The sequence below is a fragment of the Prosopis cineraria genome, unplaced genomic scaffold (genome assembly GCF_029017545.1).
Source record: "Prosopis cineraria cultivar Desert tree isolate PC_DT_omini unplaced genomic scaffold, ASM2901754v1 PC5, whole genome shotgun sequence".
In the NCBI taxonomy this organism is placed as follows: domain Eukaryota; kingdom Viridiplantae; phylum Streptophyta; class Magnoliopsida; order Fabales; family Fabaceae; genus Prosopis; species Prosopis cineraria.
The window spans coordinates 3,011,925-3,030,301 of record NW_026555336.1 but is presented as its reverse complement, the minus strand read 5'-3'; the positions used below and the strand labels follow the sequence as shown (position 1 = coordinate 3,030,301).

At 31.7% G+C, this 18,377-nt stretch overlaps 2 protein-coding genes across 2 annotated transcripts; both read right to left on the bottom strand.

Moving 5' to 3' along the window:
• Window positions 1–6,899: 6,899 nt before the first annotated feature.
• On the bottom strand, window positions 6,900–8,462 carry LOC129311745 (mitogen-activated protein kinase kinase kinase 20). Its single transcript, XM_054954182.1, has one exon. It carries the CDS (start codon window positions 8,240–8,242, stop codon window positions 7,184–7,186), a length of 1,059 nt encoding a protein of 352 aa, XP_054810157.1. The 5' UTR covers window positions 8,243–8,462; the 3' UTR covers window positions 6,900–7,183.
• Window positions 8,463–17,573: 9,111 nt separating this feature from the next.
• On the bottom strand, window positions 17,574–18,377 carry LOC129311701 (protein RALF-like 34). The gene has a single exon (XM_054954117.1). It carries the CDS (start codon window positions 18,227–18,229, stop codon window positions 17,843–17,845), a length of 387 nt encoding a protein of 128 aa, XP_054810092.1. The 5' UTR covers window positions 18,230–18,377; the 3' UTR covers window positions 17,574–17,842.

The following is an 18,377-nucleotide window of genomic DNA, read 5'->3' as shown; positions in this document are numbered from 1 at the left end:
TGTTCAACAATTCAGGCAATCCTATGCAATAACCTATAATGAGTACTTGACCAAAAGTAGATTCACAAAGTTTCATGCCGCTCAATATAATAAGAGAATAAAAAAATTGAGAAATATGATTTTCAGCTTCAAAGATAAAGAAGAGACTACAAACTAGACATATCTTCATAGATATGGGCAGTGGGAACGTGAGAATTGTTCATTAACATGCTTATGCGTGGATAGATTTGTGAAGAAAAAAGCTCATAGATAATAAGCAATAAAATATGAAATGATTTCTTGAAGATTCACCAAGAAAAATGTGAATTATGATATATGCGACTTGGTATGGATATCAATATATGACTAAGCTGCAAACATGAGCACTCTCATGCATGTTAAATAAGCTCCTGTCATGAAATAAGCATATATCATCAAAAGTCAATATTTGTGCGATCTGCGCAAGCATATCTAAGATCTTCAAAAGTCAAGATAAGTGAACCATAAAGATGGAGTAACAAAATTTACTAACTTTTTTTGATGAGTTAAACATATTTGTGCAATCACACAAATAAGAGTAAGCCAAAATGAGACTAAATTCAAACCTTGAAAATAGAAGATCAAATGAAGTGAAAGTCAGTGTTTTGATCCAAACAAAGCATATTTTGAATCATATATTCCACTTGCATTGGTTGAAGTGTCAAACAGCTTTCAATTAAAAAACTTCATCCATCAAAAGGAATCTAAAAAACTAAATAAGAATGTCATAGTATGCAAATCTAGATTAAGCAAAGATAGGGCTGAATTACAGTAAGCAGGAGAAGAGGGTCCACTTTTACAAACCAAAAAATTGGTGATATATCCTCTTCTTTAACAACATCACTACACATTTCAACAAAATTGACATCTGAAGTCCTCCTAGTAGTATCCAATAAAAACAAATTTATTAGTAATAATGGAAATAAGTGATTAATTTGCTTACCTATCTTTATTGATCAAAACAAAAATAACACTTCTGGGATGACCACCTAATATATCAACAAACCAGTGAAAACTAGAGCCGTCAATTAGGGCCGAGCTCGTAGGGCCGGCCCTTTTAGGTCTGAAAAAATTGAGGGTCGGGCTTCTATTTTGCCTTTTAGGCTCGAAAATAAAAGGGTCAGCCCTGGCCTTTTAGGCCCTTTTATTTTTTTTAAAAAATTATAATATAAAAAAATAAAAAATTAAATACATAATTCAAAGAAATGAATATATTAAATGCATTCATCCATCCCTCATTTATTTATTAAGATTTAGCTGATAATATTAGCTAAGTTTAATTTTTATTGATATTCACTTTGATGTTGCTATTTGATATTAGACCTAAATGTTATAGTTTTCTTTATTGTTGTGGTGTAAATTGATTTAAATTTATTTTCTTAAATTTAATTTTATGAATAATAATTTTTTTTATGATTATAAATATATTTTTATAATTTTTAATTAAAAAATAATTTTAAAAAAAATAGGACCGAGGCTCTGAGGGCCGGCCCTTTAGCCCTGAGGGCTGAGGGCCGGCCCTTTAGCCCTAGGTCTTATAAAATAGAACCCTAACATGTAATAGGGCTTATTAAGGCTAGCCCGTTTAGGCCTTGGCCCTTCAAGGGCCGGCCTTTTAGGGCCAGGCTAGCCCTAATTGACAGCTCTAAATGAAACCACGACCAACATTAAAAAAAAAAAAAAAATCCATTGTTAAGTTGTTGTTAGAGCATTAAGTTGTTCCATTGGTTCTCATCAATAAAACAATATTGCCTTAAACCTTAATCACGAAGTTGCAAAACATGGTATAATTAATGCCAACATGATGAACCACTCTACAATTCCCCCTCCACCTTCCCAAATATGAAGAATTGTATTGACAAGTCTATGGAATGGAGCAGCATTAGGTTTTATGAGCACAGAGTGGATGTCATAATTAAGTTTTTCATATTGGAAATAAGATTTTAAACTCCATTAGCACACACATGAAATGATATATCCATATTTGGTTAGCTGTCATAATTAAGTTCTTTCAATGTACGATGATTTACGATTTCATAGAATCGAAGGACACAGGTTCAAGTTATCTTCTTCTTCTTTTTATATTGACATTTCATATTTGGACAAGAACTCACCTCACTCCTCTATATATTTTTCACATCATAGTTTTCATCTCTCTAGATTGTAAAAAAGGGGAAAGGAAACTTATCAAAGAGGACAAATTGAAATTCTTCCTGTAAAAACACAAATAAAATTTAACTGAAAAGACAAGAAAGAGAATGCACATTTAGCATCGAGGGATTTTATACCAGAAATATCTGTCAAATCAATTTGTAATCACCTCAAAAACTTTAGTTAGAAAGATTCAGGGATCGCTCTGCTAGAATCATAGCTAAAGCTTCTAGAATAACTCCACCGATCATATTTCCTCGCCTAGATCAATCACCTACTAGAGAATCAAGTGTTTAGAAAAATAAAAACAGAGAACATAACAAAGTTATTAACAAAAAAAGAGAACATCCTAGACTGTCAATATCTCAAACACAATCTGTCAGTGCTATCAAGTTGAGGACCTTATTAATCCTTTTTTTTTTTGGCTTGTAATAAGCATATATTAACCATTTTGATGTATTCTTTACATCCAAAAAAACTAATTCCCCTTTTCAATACCAGAAAAATACGAATTGCAGCCAAATCCAAATCACCATCTTCAGAAGAACTAAAAGAGTACTCACCTATAACACCATTTTCTAAGAAATCCCCATTAGAGCATTCGGACACAGTCTGATGTATTCTACTCTGTAAGTAAGAAAAAGGAAAAATTTGCCATTGGAAGGAAATTGTTTTGAGGGACTAAGATCAATTTAAGGATCAAATGCACACTAGACCTATCAACTTGCACACTTGGCACCCCAAGTCTATCACATTATACACCAAACTTATGACCTTGCCCACCAAGTCTATTACCTTGCACAAGGTGAAATTTTCATGAAAATACAATCTATTATCCTAAAAGTGACAGCCTATAGGAAAATAATAAAATGGACAATGGATTGTTCAGACCACAAGCATGAAATTAAATGGCATTTTAAAAAGCTAACATGTAACTTTGTTGTCATGAAGCTTGGTGTGCAAGGTTATTGACTTGAGATGTAAGGTTGGCTTGGGTGCAAGGTTACAGGCTTGGGAAAGGTGATGAGCTTGGGGTGCAACATCATAGGTTTGGTATGCAAGTTAATAGGCTTGGTGTGCAAGATGCAAGAGGATAAGCTTGCATGTATTTGGTCCTTAAATTAGTCTTGATTCCTCTAAACAATTTCCCTCCAATGGGGGAGTTTATGGCATTTTTTCCTAAGAAAAATGTAAAGGTATTTATTGACTGTCAATAAGACAAAGATGTAATGGCAATAATGCAACAAAATTTCCAAATTCAAGAGTTGAATCTTGCAATGATTTCTTTGCTTCCAAAGAGAATTCAAGAATGTCTTCACTACAACACTTGTGAAACAGATTTAGCCTTTAGCTACAAAGAAATGAAAATTTAGATGAGGAGGGATTAGGAACTCGAGACGATGACGACAATAGAAGAAACTTGCTCTTTCACTCTTCAGACCAATGACAAAGCCTAAAGTTCTAGAGGGACAACTCCAGATGAGAATGGCAGAAGGTATGTGACTAGCTAGAAATTAGTATTTAGAAATTTTAGGTGTGAAGTGATTGGTGAAAATATGCGACTGGAGAAAGCTATCCTAAAAATAATTAGAGCAAAATAAAATACTACTGTTTTAGGGTGTTGAAACGTTGCTTGTTTCATTATTATTAGTATTAGTTTCAATGTCAATTATAATATAAATAATATTAATATAAATTAATTAATTAATCAAGGATCATTATTAACATATAGTAATAATTACAAATTGAAACATCTCAGGTGACGTTTCCTGAAAAAAAAAAAAAGACCACCTGACGTTGTTTATAATATGAATATTGTTAGTGTTAATAATTATTATAAATATAATATTTTGTAATAATATATATAATAATTATTATTATAAATAAAATAATAATTATTCAATTTTTTAAACAAACTGATGTGGCGAATAATGCCACCTAAAAATATTTAAAATTTTAATTAAAAACCTCTTCGGTATTCTTCCTTGAAAAATACCACCTAAAAGTTTTCTAAATTTAATTAAAAAAAAAACCTTCGCAAGTGGCGTTTCCTAAAAAGGAAACAGTACTTGGGGTGTTTTCAGTTTGTAATTATTACTATATATTAATAATAGTTATTAATTAATTAACATTGATAATATTTATATTTTAGTTTATACTAATACTAATAATAATATTTATTATATTTCTTCATTTTATTATATTTATATATGTAATAATACTTAATTAAATATAATTCAAATTTCTTTCATTATTTAATCAGTAAAAAAATTGACATCAACAATTAAAATAAGTAGAATAATAAAAATAATATTTTTATATATTTTTTAACTTACTTGTTAAAAATATTTAAGGTTTCTATATATTTTATTTTTTTAGTCTCATAATTTAATTTATAATATTTTAAATTTATATTATTCGGTGGTGTTTCATGTGGAAATGCCACCTCTTGTTCAGAAATAACAAGCAGCGACATTTCATGAAGGAAATGCTACCCCCTGTTTATTTATTAAATTATAAATTAAAAATAATTGATAAGTAGTGGTACTTTATGTTGGAAACACTACCTATAGTTTTTCAACTTTTGTTTTAATAGCATTTCATTTTTAATTGATGCAAAATACATGCCACTAAGTCTAGTTTCTTTAATAGTGAATTATTGTGAGTTCTGTGTGTTGATAACCCCCATTCATTTCAATCCTCAACTATTAGAATGTTAAAGTCTAAGTGACTTGAATTGAAGTGGGATTTTAATATCAGATAAAAATATATTTAATTATATATATATATATATATATATGGAAGGATATATAATTTTGCTTAAGCACACATGGAAGGATTTATAAATTAAAACATTAAAATTTTGAATTAAGTTATAGTGTCTTTCACTCCTCATCGTTCATTTGTTCTCTCTTTATTTTAGGATTATCATTCACACTGCCTATTATAAGTGGTACCAAAATTAGATTTGTGTACTTCACCATTTTGTAGCATGAAAATTGGACTAGCCTTAATTGCAATGATATGAATTAGCATTTGTAATGTCTTCAACATAAATGAGCTAATTACTTGAGAGAAAAGTTGTTAGGATGTTCAAAGTAGAATTGGAACTAATAAGTAATGTAAAACAAAATAATATGACCCATAAACTCAATCATTAAAATTGAGTTAAGACTTGGTGTTGTTTTTCCTACTTATTGTCTATTTATTCTCCCCTCTTGTTTTTGAAAGGTTACTTTCTAATCTTTACAAGCAGTATCAAAGTATAGTTTTGTCTGAAACTCATATATAGGCGTCATTTGAAATATGTGATTGTGTACAATTAGTTTAATATCAATTTACATCTATAGTAAATAGAGTGCCTGCAATTTATAATGAATAAAAAAAGAGAAAATAACAATTAAGAACCATATAAGACCATTAATTATAATTAAAAACTATAAATTATTGAAGTCCTAATAATATGCCATGATCTTTACTTGAAATTAAAAACATGTAAGTTTAAAATTAAAAAAAAACTATTAAAATTACTATTATAGGTTAGGACTGTTGTTAATTGCAGTTGAAAAAACCATAATCTATAATTAAGAATGAAATTAACAATAGTTTTGACTCATAATAATAATTTTAGTAGTACCAACCCATAATACTTGGGATTCTATTTTTTTAACTGAGATTAACAATAATCCGAACCCATTATAATAATTTTAATATTGTATTTTCTTGATTTTTCAAACAGTTTACCTATATATTAACGAGTATAAAAATTCACAAATGATTAATTTTATATTTAAAAGTAATTTTGATAAATTTTCAAGTGACTATTATATATTTACAAGTGTTTTTATAAAATGTCACAAGTGAATTTTAATTTTATACCCAACAATCCATTCTCAAATGTGATTTTTAGTTTTTCTAACAAAGATTAACGGTAATCCAATTTATAATAGTAATTTCATTAGTATCTTTTTTATTTTTAAGCTCATATTTTTAATTTTAAGTAAGAATTATGATCCATTTAGGTCTTTTCTTGACTTATGCATTTAAAAAGTTACTTTTAAAAAATATATATATTATATCGATTGAAAACTTGGAAATTGAGAGCTTAAAATTTGAACTATGCACCACAAATTAGGTTTAGACTACCATTTAGGGCTTATTATAATGATGAACACTAAAATGGAATTTGTTGCAGATGATGAACTTGGGTTTCCCTTCAATACATGATAAGTGAAGATGAGGATTTGATATGAGCATGCAGTGGGGAGAGCCAAAGAAAGCGAATGTGCATCAACACGTGATAGGTATTGGCATGAGCATGCTAAGCATCTGGAAAGTGGCCAGAGTTAATTTTCACACTCGGATTTTGCATCAATACGCGTCGTTACGAAGTGATGAGAACTAAAATTTACACCCCCAAGTTTGCATGAAGTCATTTAACACATAAAAGCTAAAAAAGCAGGGGATGATGTTGGTATGCAATCAGAGTGACAAGAAGCATCCTCTGAAATGAATGAACAAATAAATAAATGACAGAAAATTGGGATGCTTCGCCTTTTATATATTTTTTGTATGCTAACATATAAAATATATACCAAACCATAAAAAAATCAACTCATCCCTTAAATTTAGTAAAAAATAAAACAGACTTTTTTTTTCTAGCTTCCTTTTGTTTTGACAAATCCCGAAGATGAAAATTCTATGAAGGGAAATAAACAGGCGAGCCCAGAGATCGCAAAACTGGTGGCATATTATAATCAGTTAAAACCTGGAGCATGTTTCTATCTGTACACACGACGGGTGAAAATTCTTAAATCAAGTCTCATCACATCCTAATCCTATGATATTTACATCCTTAACTCAACTGGTGTCACTGAATGAATGTTTTGGGGCCAAAAAAAAAAAACAAACAAAAATCATAATCGAGGTAGACCTGATTTGATGCTATCAAAAATTTTCCGGATAGCTTCGAGGTTGAGCTCTGCTCCTCCGTCATTGCTCTGATATTCTATTTTCACCTAACAACCTCCCAATTTTCAGATTCCAATTCCAACCAATTGGGTCGCTCATCCGTCACCATTTGTCGGAGTCGATCAACCGGCGAACAGAAACTGGCGACACACGATGACGAATCAAATTTCCATTCACACCATTGGTCGGATTCCGGCGAATTCGGAGCAAAAGTACTTGGGCTCGAAACCCAATCTGGAAAATCGAAGTGGCTTCTCGGCGACGATTCTTCGTCGCTCTGCTTTATGAAGGGATGCTTCAAAAGCATCTCCGCCGTCCATCTCTTCGCAGGATCCTTCACCAAACACTTCCTCAGAAAATCCTTTCCGTCTTCTGATAATTTGTCGGGAATTTCCGGCAATTCGTCTCCCACCCCAATTCGAAGCAACAGTGAATATATATTATTCAATTCCGATCCTTTCGGGCTATTCCAGGCGGGTTTTCCGGTCACCATCTCCACCACCGCACAGCCGAGGGACCATATATCAGCCGGAGAGTCATACACGTTGTCTTTCACCGATTCCGGTGACATGAACAGAGGAGTCCCCCTAAACTCGCGCTGTTTCTCTTCCCTGCTCTGCTCTTCTTCTTCCTCCCCTGTTTTCTTGGCTAGCCCGAAGTCGGCAATTTTGACATCTCCATTGCCGAACAGAAGAATGTTCTGAAGCTTGATGTCACAGTGAACAAAGCCTTTCGCGTGTATATGCTGGATTCCTTGGACAATCGACATCGTGCACCTTCGGACATCAGACTCCGGCAATCGACCACCCCGATTCTTGATGTGGTCCGAGAGATTACAGCCGGCAGCGTATTCCAAAAACAAATTATAGTACTCGACACCATTCTCTAAGCTGTACCCATCCCCTAAACACTGCACAATCTGTGGGCAAAATCCAAGACAATCCAGAACCTGTTTCTCGTTCTTGAGAAAAGAACAGCAGAAAACTTGGGACGATTTGACGGCGGTAGGAGAAGAAATCTCAGAGGAACTGCTGGTGGGTTCTGCTAGGTGGACAGTGGAGAAGCTTCCTCTTCCAATGAAGTTCCGTCGAACCCAAGACATGTTAGCTTCTGGGAAGAAGGGAGAAAATGGAAGAGGACAATGGAGCAAGTAACTGTGCGCTTCAAGTACAAGGTGTGAAGAAGCTGGAGGACCCTGTATCTACTTATACAGAGTAGATATGTGAGGGATGGAAGGCATGAAGAAAAATGAAAAATCAGAAGGGAATAAAAGAAGCACGTGATAGATGAGGATATTTAGGCCTTTAATTTCCGAAATAGGGTGAGCTAATGAATGAAGCAACGAACGCACCACAGTACCTGAACGTGGTTGATGCGGTGCATAAGGTTAAGAAGGAACGTCTTGAGATCTTTTTAAGTGCAGATCTCACGCGACTTGGATTGTGACTCGTGAATATAGCAACGTGTGCGCTTTACCAACAAGTAAAGTAACTGTGAACCAACTTGAATTTTTCCCTAATTAACTTGCTAACCAAACGATGTGACTCCCACGTTTTTTTTTTTCTTTTCTTTCTTTTTTGCGCTTGCGCTCTCAAGCTGAGAAAACTTAACGGAAATTCAGATTAATTTTGTTGAGCATTGATGGATTCTTTCTTTCGAGCAGTATTCTCAGGCTCGAACACAATATTATTAGTTAAACTGAAACAATCACTTATCCGTTGATCCATATGTTCAATGGTAAAACTTCCTCCTCTTAACCCGATAACCTTACAGCTTAGCTTGATCCATCCCACTTAAAAAGAAAAGTTTAATGTTGTTAATTTGGTACCCAGTTTTTTTTTTTATTACAGATATATTACAAGCACACGTCTATTAAGCGGGAGTGACACATGAGCCGAGTCATAAGTTCATCCACGTTTAGCCGGCCCTATGTTAAGATGGAGTGAATGTTTTAAATTAGTGTTTTTAAATTCTGAAATAATAGGCATAATAATAATGAAGTGATAAATACAACTTTGAATTGTTAGTGTTGCAAATTCGTGAAAAAGATGATTTTGTAACTGAATATCCAGAGTATCAACACAGGAATATGCTTCATGGATGAAGGCGTCAAACGTCAAAACGATGAGCCTCCATAAAGTGGGCGAGTAATTATGTTTTGATACTCCAAAACTGTATGCTTGCTTTTGATACATTGAATTTAACTTAATTTTTGGTGGCAAAGGTTGACATGCGTTTTATTTTAGTGGCATGTGGCAACTGCGTATCGTCGGGTCTTTTCCTTTGGTTTTTCCGCCTTCTTGTTGACCAGGAAAATAGTGTGTTATTTGTTGGACTATTCAAGTACACTTGCACGCGATGAAAACATTACTAATTATTTTAATACCCATCCAGTATGCCAACATCAACATAATTCCATGCATGCATTTTGTAAAATTAATGGCGACATCCTCACTTTATAACGAGATCGTGGGCTGTATGTGTTGTTTTAATCATATCCTTCATTGATCTAAGCCACACCGATTAAATAAAATTTCACGTTTATATTACCATATTTAGGTGACGTATTTATATATTATTTATAGTTTAAGTTCCAATATTATTAGTCCAAATGAGCATAGCTCTCCTGTACATGGGTTTTTATCCATAATAATTATACTTCATCTCATTTAAGATGCATCAAAATTCACTCATATATGTTGATGCATCATGCATCAAAAACTCATTCTATCTAATTTTATTTATAAATTATTTTTAACATGTTTGACTGAGATCAAAAAAATATTAAAATTTATTAACTTTACTTAAAAATTTATAATACATTTTTAAAGGTGAGATTTGACATCCTAAAAAATAAGCTGTTTTGAAACAAAAAAGTTTAATTAATAATAATTATTTCAATATTACCCCTCATTATTTCACTCTTTAAATAAATTATTTTCATCTTTCTCTTATTAACGAAGGATAATTTTGAAATCTTATAAAAAAAATTAATCATCGTAAACAATAGTTTATGAATTTCATTAGAATGTGTAATTTGCCAAAGAAAATCCTTATAAATTGGGGCAAGGGGAGTGCAAACTTTAATAATATATTTAATTTCTCTAACGCGGGGTAAGTTGAAAAACTTGTTATTAAAAAAAAAATCAATAACACATCTTATAAATATATAAAACTAAAGGATTGATTTGTTCTATGTAGAATAATACGAAATAACATAATGAACAAGACTGCCATATGCCTATCGGGGAGAGAGAAGGAGAGATAAATTAAAATGCGTAATTTAATTTATGTATATTCAGAATATGAAAGAGATATGCTATTGTATGGTTGAAATAAGGAGTTGGAGGAGTGGGAAGGAAAGGAATTTGAGGAAAAAGTGGAGTGATTAGTTGCAAAATAACGAGCGAGAAGAGGGACGATAATTACGCAATAATAATTGAAAGGAATTGAGGTCTTACGAAAAGTGAAAACAGAATATTGACTGCGCAAAGTATAAGGTTGAAGGGAAGGGAAGGGAAGGGAATCTAAGGATGATTAAGAATGGATTCGTTCCTTTGGAAGCAGAAACTAAACATTGCGGCGCAGACTGACTCCACCTCAAACACATCAAGTGGCCCAAAAATCTTCATTTTCATTGGCTCACCCTTCCAAAAGGACAAACAAAAAGAAAAGTCAGTGGCTCACAACACAAGTTACTTGTTATCATATGTTCATCCCCCAACATTATTCAAGCCTTAGCTTGCCCCTCCTCCACTCCTTCCCTCTCTTTGCTTTTCCTTCTTTCTATTTACATATCCCCTGTCAGCTTTATTTCCCACTTACCTTCCTTTTTTATTATTATATCAAACTAACTATAATATTTATTTAATATTACTATAAAAAAAATTACAATCTAGTAAATGCATGACCATTCAATTAAATAATAATCAAATGGACGAAAGTGAGTTATATATAAATTAAATATGTATTTAGAAAAATTAAAGGACGGAGAGATCCAAACGTGAGGAGATTGTGGAATAAGAAATGAATTTGAGATTACATTCCGAGTCTATTGGGGAACAACCACATAAGTTCCAGGCACCTAGGACCTTCTGGATGCAAGTAATTAGTATGCCTTAGTTTATAGGTTATCTCAAAATACGTAATGTTGGGTTCACTTCAAAACAAAAAATTTAAAAACAAATTACAATGTTTATATATTTTCTATTTGATTCTAATGTTTTTTTTTTTTGAATTGCTCGATGAATCTTTCTATTCAGACTACATCTATTGAATAGAGCTTTGGAGTGTATTTTTTTAACTTCTTGTTGTTTTTATAATTTTCAATGTTTTATTTATTTATTTTTCATCCCTTTGGATGAACACAATATTATATTCCTCAACCAGGAATATATAATGACCCACATCATAAAAACTTGAGAAGTGACGTCCTGACCCCTGAGCTATCGGAAGAAAACAATGTAACGTTGGAAAAGCATGGAACAATACATGTGTTGTTGTGATATGATATATAAGCAGGAGCCTTACTCTATTTTGTTCAATTCTCAAGCTACTCAAGCCAGCCCATTGCCCCCCTAACCTGAGTAACCCTCACCCAACTCCTCTCCAAATACAGAGTATAAATGTTAGGTTATATCTTTTTGTTTGTTTTGAGAATAACTCGCCACGTTTAATAAAGGAGAAAAACAGTGACACAACATAGAATTGATTAAGTTGGAAGAGTGGGTCAAGTGTTTGGTTAAGGAACCATGTTTGTGAGTTAACAGAAAAAGGAGCAAATATCTGGGGCAGGATCTCGTCAATTCAAGTGATCAGCCTCTTTCTTCGGCGCATCCCGTTCTTTTGTCATGTTCCAAGACCACGCAACTTTCTTAACCACAATCCCCTTACAAAAAATTATTGTTATTTAATAAAAATCAATATGTGCCCCCAAAAATATCAAGGGCCATAATGGGGGGCTGCAATTTGGACTGTTCCAAATTTGTGCTAAATGAAGGGCTTTCGTTTGTCAGGTAGTGGATTGGAAGGTGAACGCGTAATTGCCTTGGAGTGCGATGATATTTAATTATTTACAGAAGATTTGATTCAGAGACCCTCTTCTTTTTCTTTTGGGGAAGAAGCAAGGAACGACTTACGTAAGTATAATAATAGCGTGATCTCTTGTCTGGTGGCTTTCGGCAGATCTGATTGATACAAGAAAGGGCTCATCTCATCTCAACTGGAAATTCAGCTTCAAGTGGGTGGGCCAATTGGGGTGAGGGGTCCCACTTTATTGGGGATAGCACCTGAACCCCACATACATTGCATTTCTGGAGGCTCATATCATCCTCAATCACCTGCCCAACACTCCAGTGGATCGTTTTTTATCTCCCTTTTTTTTTAATATATACTTTTTATAATGTTTTGATATTTTAATATTTTTTAAAAAAATAAAATTATATACTTTTATTTTTGAAAAATAATAAAAAAATCAAACCCTGCAGTTTTAAGATTTGAAGATATTAAATCATCAAAATGTCTTTTATTTCACGTAGAAACCAATAAAACATTAAAAAATACAAAAAATATTATAAAAATGCATATTATAAGCCTCTAGGCTCTAGCTCCCAATACTCTTTCTCATCTTAATTATAAGTTATTTTTAACATATTTTATAAAAACTAGTAACAAAATTTTAAAACACTTTAAAAATTTTAATAAATTTTTTACTTTACTTCTATTAACTATATATTTATATATATTAATAATATATTTTCTCTCATTAATATTTAGCGAGAGTAAAACAAAAATTTGTGATAAAAAAAAAACCAACATGTTTTATAAATAAGCAAGTGGGAGAGGGAGTTGGGATAAAAATAAGCAAGTGGGAGAGGCAGTGATGTGAAAGTTGGGTGGTTTTAATTAGTCAAGGGGAAAAGGAGAGGAAGTTGCGAGACATGGCAAAAGCAAAGAATCGAAGATGGACGACGCAAGCCGCTGCTGCGTTCAATGAACTCGGCTCCTCCTACTTCATTTGATTCTCTGTTTCGCCGTCACATTTTCTTTTCTTGAAACAAATGATTGCCGACTTCTTCTCCCTCTTCCTCATCCCCTCACTTTTACCTAATAATGCCTTGTTTGGTGCCGAGACTAATTAAAACCGCTACTACACCAATTTGTGGGTGCGGTTTGGTAACCGTTGGACGGTGATTTTTTGGGAATCTAGAATCTACAGAGGGGGATTTCAGTTTCACTCGATGTGGCTGTGAACATGTAAGTTGTTGTCAACTACTCCAGTCTTGTCCTTTTGGTGTGCTATTTATTCAGATTTACATGGCCTCTGTTTGTGTTACATGCTTGGTTGACATGTTGGAGCCCTTATATCACATCACCATCTTGTATATATTCCTTCAAATTATGTATAAATATAGAATTTAAGAAAAGAGTTTCATTCTTCACACCTTCCGAATGCCACAACTTTTTCTAAATTTTAAATATTCTATATTATTCATTGGACTATTTTAAATCATAATCCCCTCTGTACTTTAAGTTTGGTGGCTAGTAGGATTTTTAAATATTTACTATAATATTCTCTTCGTTTTAAATTATAGGGCATTTAAAAAAAATTTTATTCCAAAATATAAGACATTTTGAATAAATTAAAGTTTTATTAAATACACTAATTTTAATATTATCCTTTCTTTCTCTATAATTAATTTTCATCATTTCTCTTTTTAATATATAAAATGATGGATATTTTTAAAAATTTATATTTTTATTTTAAAAAGATAATATTAGTAAGTGTATTTAATGAGGTTTATTTTAAAATTTGAAAGGGGGGAGTATTTTGGAAAAATTAATGTGCAAGTTGTTCTAATTTTCCTCAATTGTAAATTAGATCCTTATAATTTATTTTATTTTAATTAAGACCTTATAATTTAATTGCTTAAATATATTAGTTTCTAAAACTTAAAATTATTAATGAACGATTAAATTTTTCAAAATAATACACTTTTAAATTTATAGGAAATTTGATTTGATGCTTTTAAAAAAATTATTTAATTCAATATTTACATTTTTATTAATTTTTTGTAAAAATTTCACATATATAAAAATTATTTAGAAAAAAAACCTAATTATATAAATTTTATAAGAAAAATTGCACTGAGCGGGTTTAATTACTAATGAATTATTTTTCTTAATATTTAGTTATAAATTTGAAATTAAAGATATGGTTATAACTTTAAAAGAATCACAATATATGAATAATACGAAGAACTTGAATTAATCAGTAATGGAGACAAAAATACAAAAAAAAAAAAAAAGACTAACAAACCAAAAATCATCGGTCACCCTTTCATCAACTTTCACCGTGCATATCAAGGGTGGACTTTAATTAAAGGCAAATTAGCCAATCCGGTGGCCTCAAAAATATAATGTCTGTCTAAGCAAAATATTACAATCCCTCTTTTCAGCAATTTTTAGTTGCCTCAATAATTTCTCTATGAAGATGACCAGTTACATTTTCTCCCGTTGACAAATTCAAGTGTTTAATGTATTAAAAAAAATTCAGGTTTTTAACTACTATTTTTTATTTATAATATAAAGTATGGGTAAATTTATAATTTTTAAAAAAATAGTTGAAAACTTAGGATTTGTTTAAAGCTATTTTTATTTTACTATTTTGAGAACTGATGTTTTTGTATAATATATTTTAAGAATAAAAAATAATAAAAATAAATTTTTTTTCATTCTCTCTTATTCTTTAAAATAATAATTTTAAAATACCTAAAAAATATCTTTATTTTTTTATTTTTTAAAATAATAGTTTATTTTTTTATTCTTCAAAATATTTTTTGAAACATATTACCAAATATTTTTTTTGTTTTTTTCTTTTGCAAAATAAAAAAAATGTTCCCAAAATATATTGTCAAACAAGCTCTAAATTTGTAAAAAGTTGTATATATTTTTAATTATATCCCTATTAAATATGTTATATAAGTGTCTTAATAGCGATAATTGAAGTTTTAAAAACTATTTTTTTTAAATTAATAATAAATGAAGTAAGGTTATATTTTAAAAAATATAACAACTACTAAATACCCTATATTAAACAATGCCTTTGGAAAATATCTTATATTATAGATAGAAGAGAGTATTTTATAGCGAGAATGACATTAAAGTCCCCAAAAAGAGAATCAATGACAATTAGGTCTTCTACAAAAAAAATTAAAAAAAATAAGTTACAAATATTAATTCAAATAATTGCAAACTGTAATACCAATTATAAACTTAAAGTTATATTTAGACTTCAAATATTTTGTTTATAATTAAAACTCCTAAATTTATAATTACTTAAATTGATATTTATAATTTATTTTTAAAAAAATTTAAAAAATATAATTGTCATTAATTCCCTCTTTTAACACTTGACTATTATTCATTTATTCTCCCCATCTTCTAACCCATTCTCATCCAGTCTTGCATATTCTGAGAGAGGAACCTCTCCATTTCTTTCCCTTCATTTCTCTTCATTTTTTCTATTTCAACAATTCATTAATTTTATAATTTTAAAAAATTTATTTAATAAAATAATATAAATGATTGAGATGGGAAAAGTGAAGACCGTATATTATTTAAGCTGGGAAAGCAATCTTCCCTATTGGCCTGTTCCAAGGACAAAAAGAAAATGACATTCTCAAAAAAACGGCCATTACAAGTTCAATTCAACCAAACAATCGAATGGCTTCTTGGGCTCCACAACTAAGGTCATTACCCAAAACCCAAAAAAAAAAAATCTTCAATCGTTGTGAATCAATTTTAAATATTGTCAAATCCCAACAAAGAGCTGCCAGCTCGTTCGATGCGAGCTCAAGCCCAAATATTAGATACCAGTTTGGGAATTTATTTTGACAACAGTTTTTTATTCTTTAAAAAAAATAAAAATAAAAACATTTATTTAGTAACATCTTTTCAAAGTATTTTAAAAAATAAAAAAATAAATATTGTACGAAAAATAAAAAAATTTAGATATTCTAAAATTATTGTTTTGAAGAATAAAAAATAAAAAAATATATTTTTATTATTTTTTATTTTTAAAGTATACTTTACAAAACATCAATTCTTAAAATAATAAAATAAAAATATTTTCAAACATGTCCTAAATTATCATAAAACCAGTTATTTTGTAATCCAAACCTTATTGATTGGGCTCAAAATGAAGCCCATAAATTTTTTAATTTTTTATTTTATTTTTTAAATTTAATTTTTACATTAAAATATTATATATTCTTTTTTACAATAAAAATTATAATATTTAATAAAAATAAGCAATACAAATTTTAATTTTAAAATATAAACATATCCTATTTAAATTTAATTTAAAAATTAAGGTAATTATTTAAAAAAAAAAAAGTGGTTCAAATGGGCCGGCCATCAACCTGACACGTCGGGCAACATTTTCGGACACCAACAAAGGCCCGTGAGGATGATAACACAACTTTTATTGGGATGACAAACCCAAGAGATTCGTCAATCATAACAAAACCGGATTTCCCAACCAGATTTCCCGCCCAGAGTATCACAGTCCTCCGATAAAATAAGACAACAAATAATCTTCCAGTAAGCCAGCAAACATACACAAGAAAAAATCTAGAGGAGAGGCATCATAGCTTTCTGTCATTTTTCAAGTTTCAGTCATATGTGGATGGACCTTCCTCCTCCGAAGCTCTAAACCACTGTTTTAGATTTTAATAATTTATCACAGCCTCAGCAGATTGTGATACACTGGATGCACGGCATCAGCATCATTCTTTTTTTTTGGTCACCTCTCAAATGTCAGCTCAGCAATTGACAAACAATTCAGATTTGGACTGACTAGAAATACATAATTAAGATGGATGGCTTCCTTATTATATTCATGGATGAACAAAAGCTTTGAAACTCGAATACTTTTCCCTCTGCCCATTTTCAGTTGTGAAAGTTTATTGAACCCATCAATATTGATTCACATCACAAGGATTACGCAACAGAGCGGGTAGAATTCCTGTCAACTAATCGGTTAGCTCATTTAATGTAATCGATGAGTTAGTAACACTGCTTTGAATGCTTTTGCCCTTGTCGGTTTAGTTAGTTCAAAAAGTTAAAACCCTTTTAACTACCAAATTATTCTCTGGATTCCTCATTGCTGATACGCAGAATTTACTTACTTGCCCTATTCTTCTCAGCTGCTTAATTTCATGAGAAGCTGAATGAATTAACTGTTTTTTTAATTAATATAAGTAATGACCCAGTTACGAGATGACAGAATCTTGATGATAGTATCTATAAGCTGGATTTCAAACTTACGACCCAAACATGATGTTAGAACAGAAGACAGATCAAAATGCAAGTTCGTCAGACAAATCGATACGAACGTAAAGTGCCCAGATCAAACAAGTCGATGCTCATCGTTAACGAGGAACAATCACACTATAGTATAATCTGATAGACTTGAAAGTTTTACAATAATTTATACAAAGGAATAAATTGGTGATCACACAAGAAGGGCACTCCCATTTCTGCAGCAACGAGTCCATGTTATTGCTACAAACTCCACGAATCCATCTCATAATCTAACCTCAAAACACAGATAATCGCGACACGCACACACTAATAATCACTACGATATCATATTATCACAAAGAAAGCAACTTTATAAGCAAGATATCAAAGAAGCGATTCATCTTCTGCAACGCGTGATGGCAGAGCAACCTCTGGAGTAAGGGTGAACTGGGCCTCTCGCCTTGAAACAGTTGTGAGTATAGTAAGATCGGCCGGAGCGTGGAGGGCAGGGGATTCTGTTGGCCGAGAGCGCACCGTAGGAGATGTAGTACCTCATTCTGTGCCAGTACAGAGATCTCCGGCTAAAACCACCGTCCATGGCATCTTCTCCAGCGTCCTCCAGCTCATCGTGGACCGACATTGTGGTGGGCCATTCCAGAGCATCAGACATCAGCTTCAGGCTCGTTTTGTCCATCTCTGCACCGCCCACGTTGCGGCTTAGACTCAGATACATCAAAAGAGAAACCAGTAGAGTGAGTTTGGAGAACAGAGCTGGAGAAGCCATGGAAGAAGATAGTCAGAGAGAGAATGTATTGTATGGAGTGTGAGTGTGAGGGCGAGATTGAGATTGAGATTTAGGTTTAATGGGCGAACCGTGGGGGGGAGGGGGGACAGAGAGAGAGGGGACAGAGGAGAGAGAGGGGAGTCACATG

Bases quoted from the DNA above. Each gene is read 5' to 3' on its own strand.
- LOC129311745 (XM_054954182.1), bottom strand. From the start codon at position 8,242: ATGTCTTGGGTTCGACGGAACTTCATTGGAAGAGGAAGCTTCTCCACT.
- LOC129311701 (XM_054954117.1), bottom strand. From the start codon at position 18,229: ATGGCTTCTCCAGCTCTGTTCTCCAAACTCACTCTACTGGTTTCTCTT.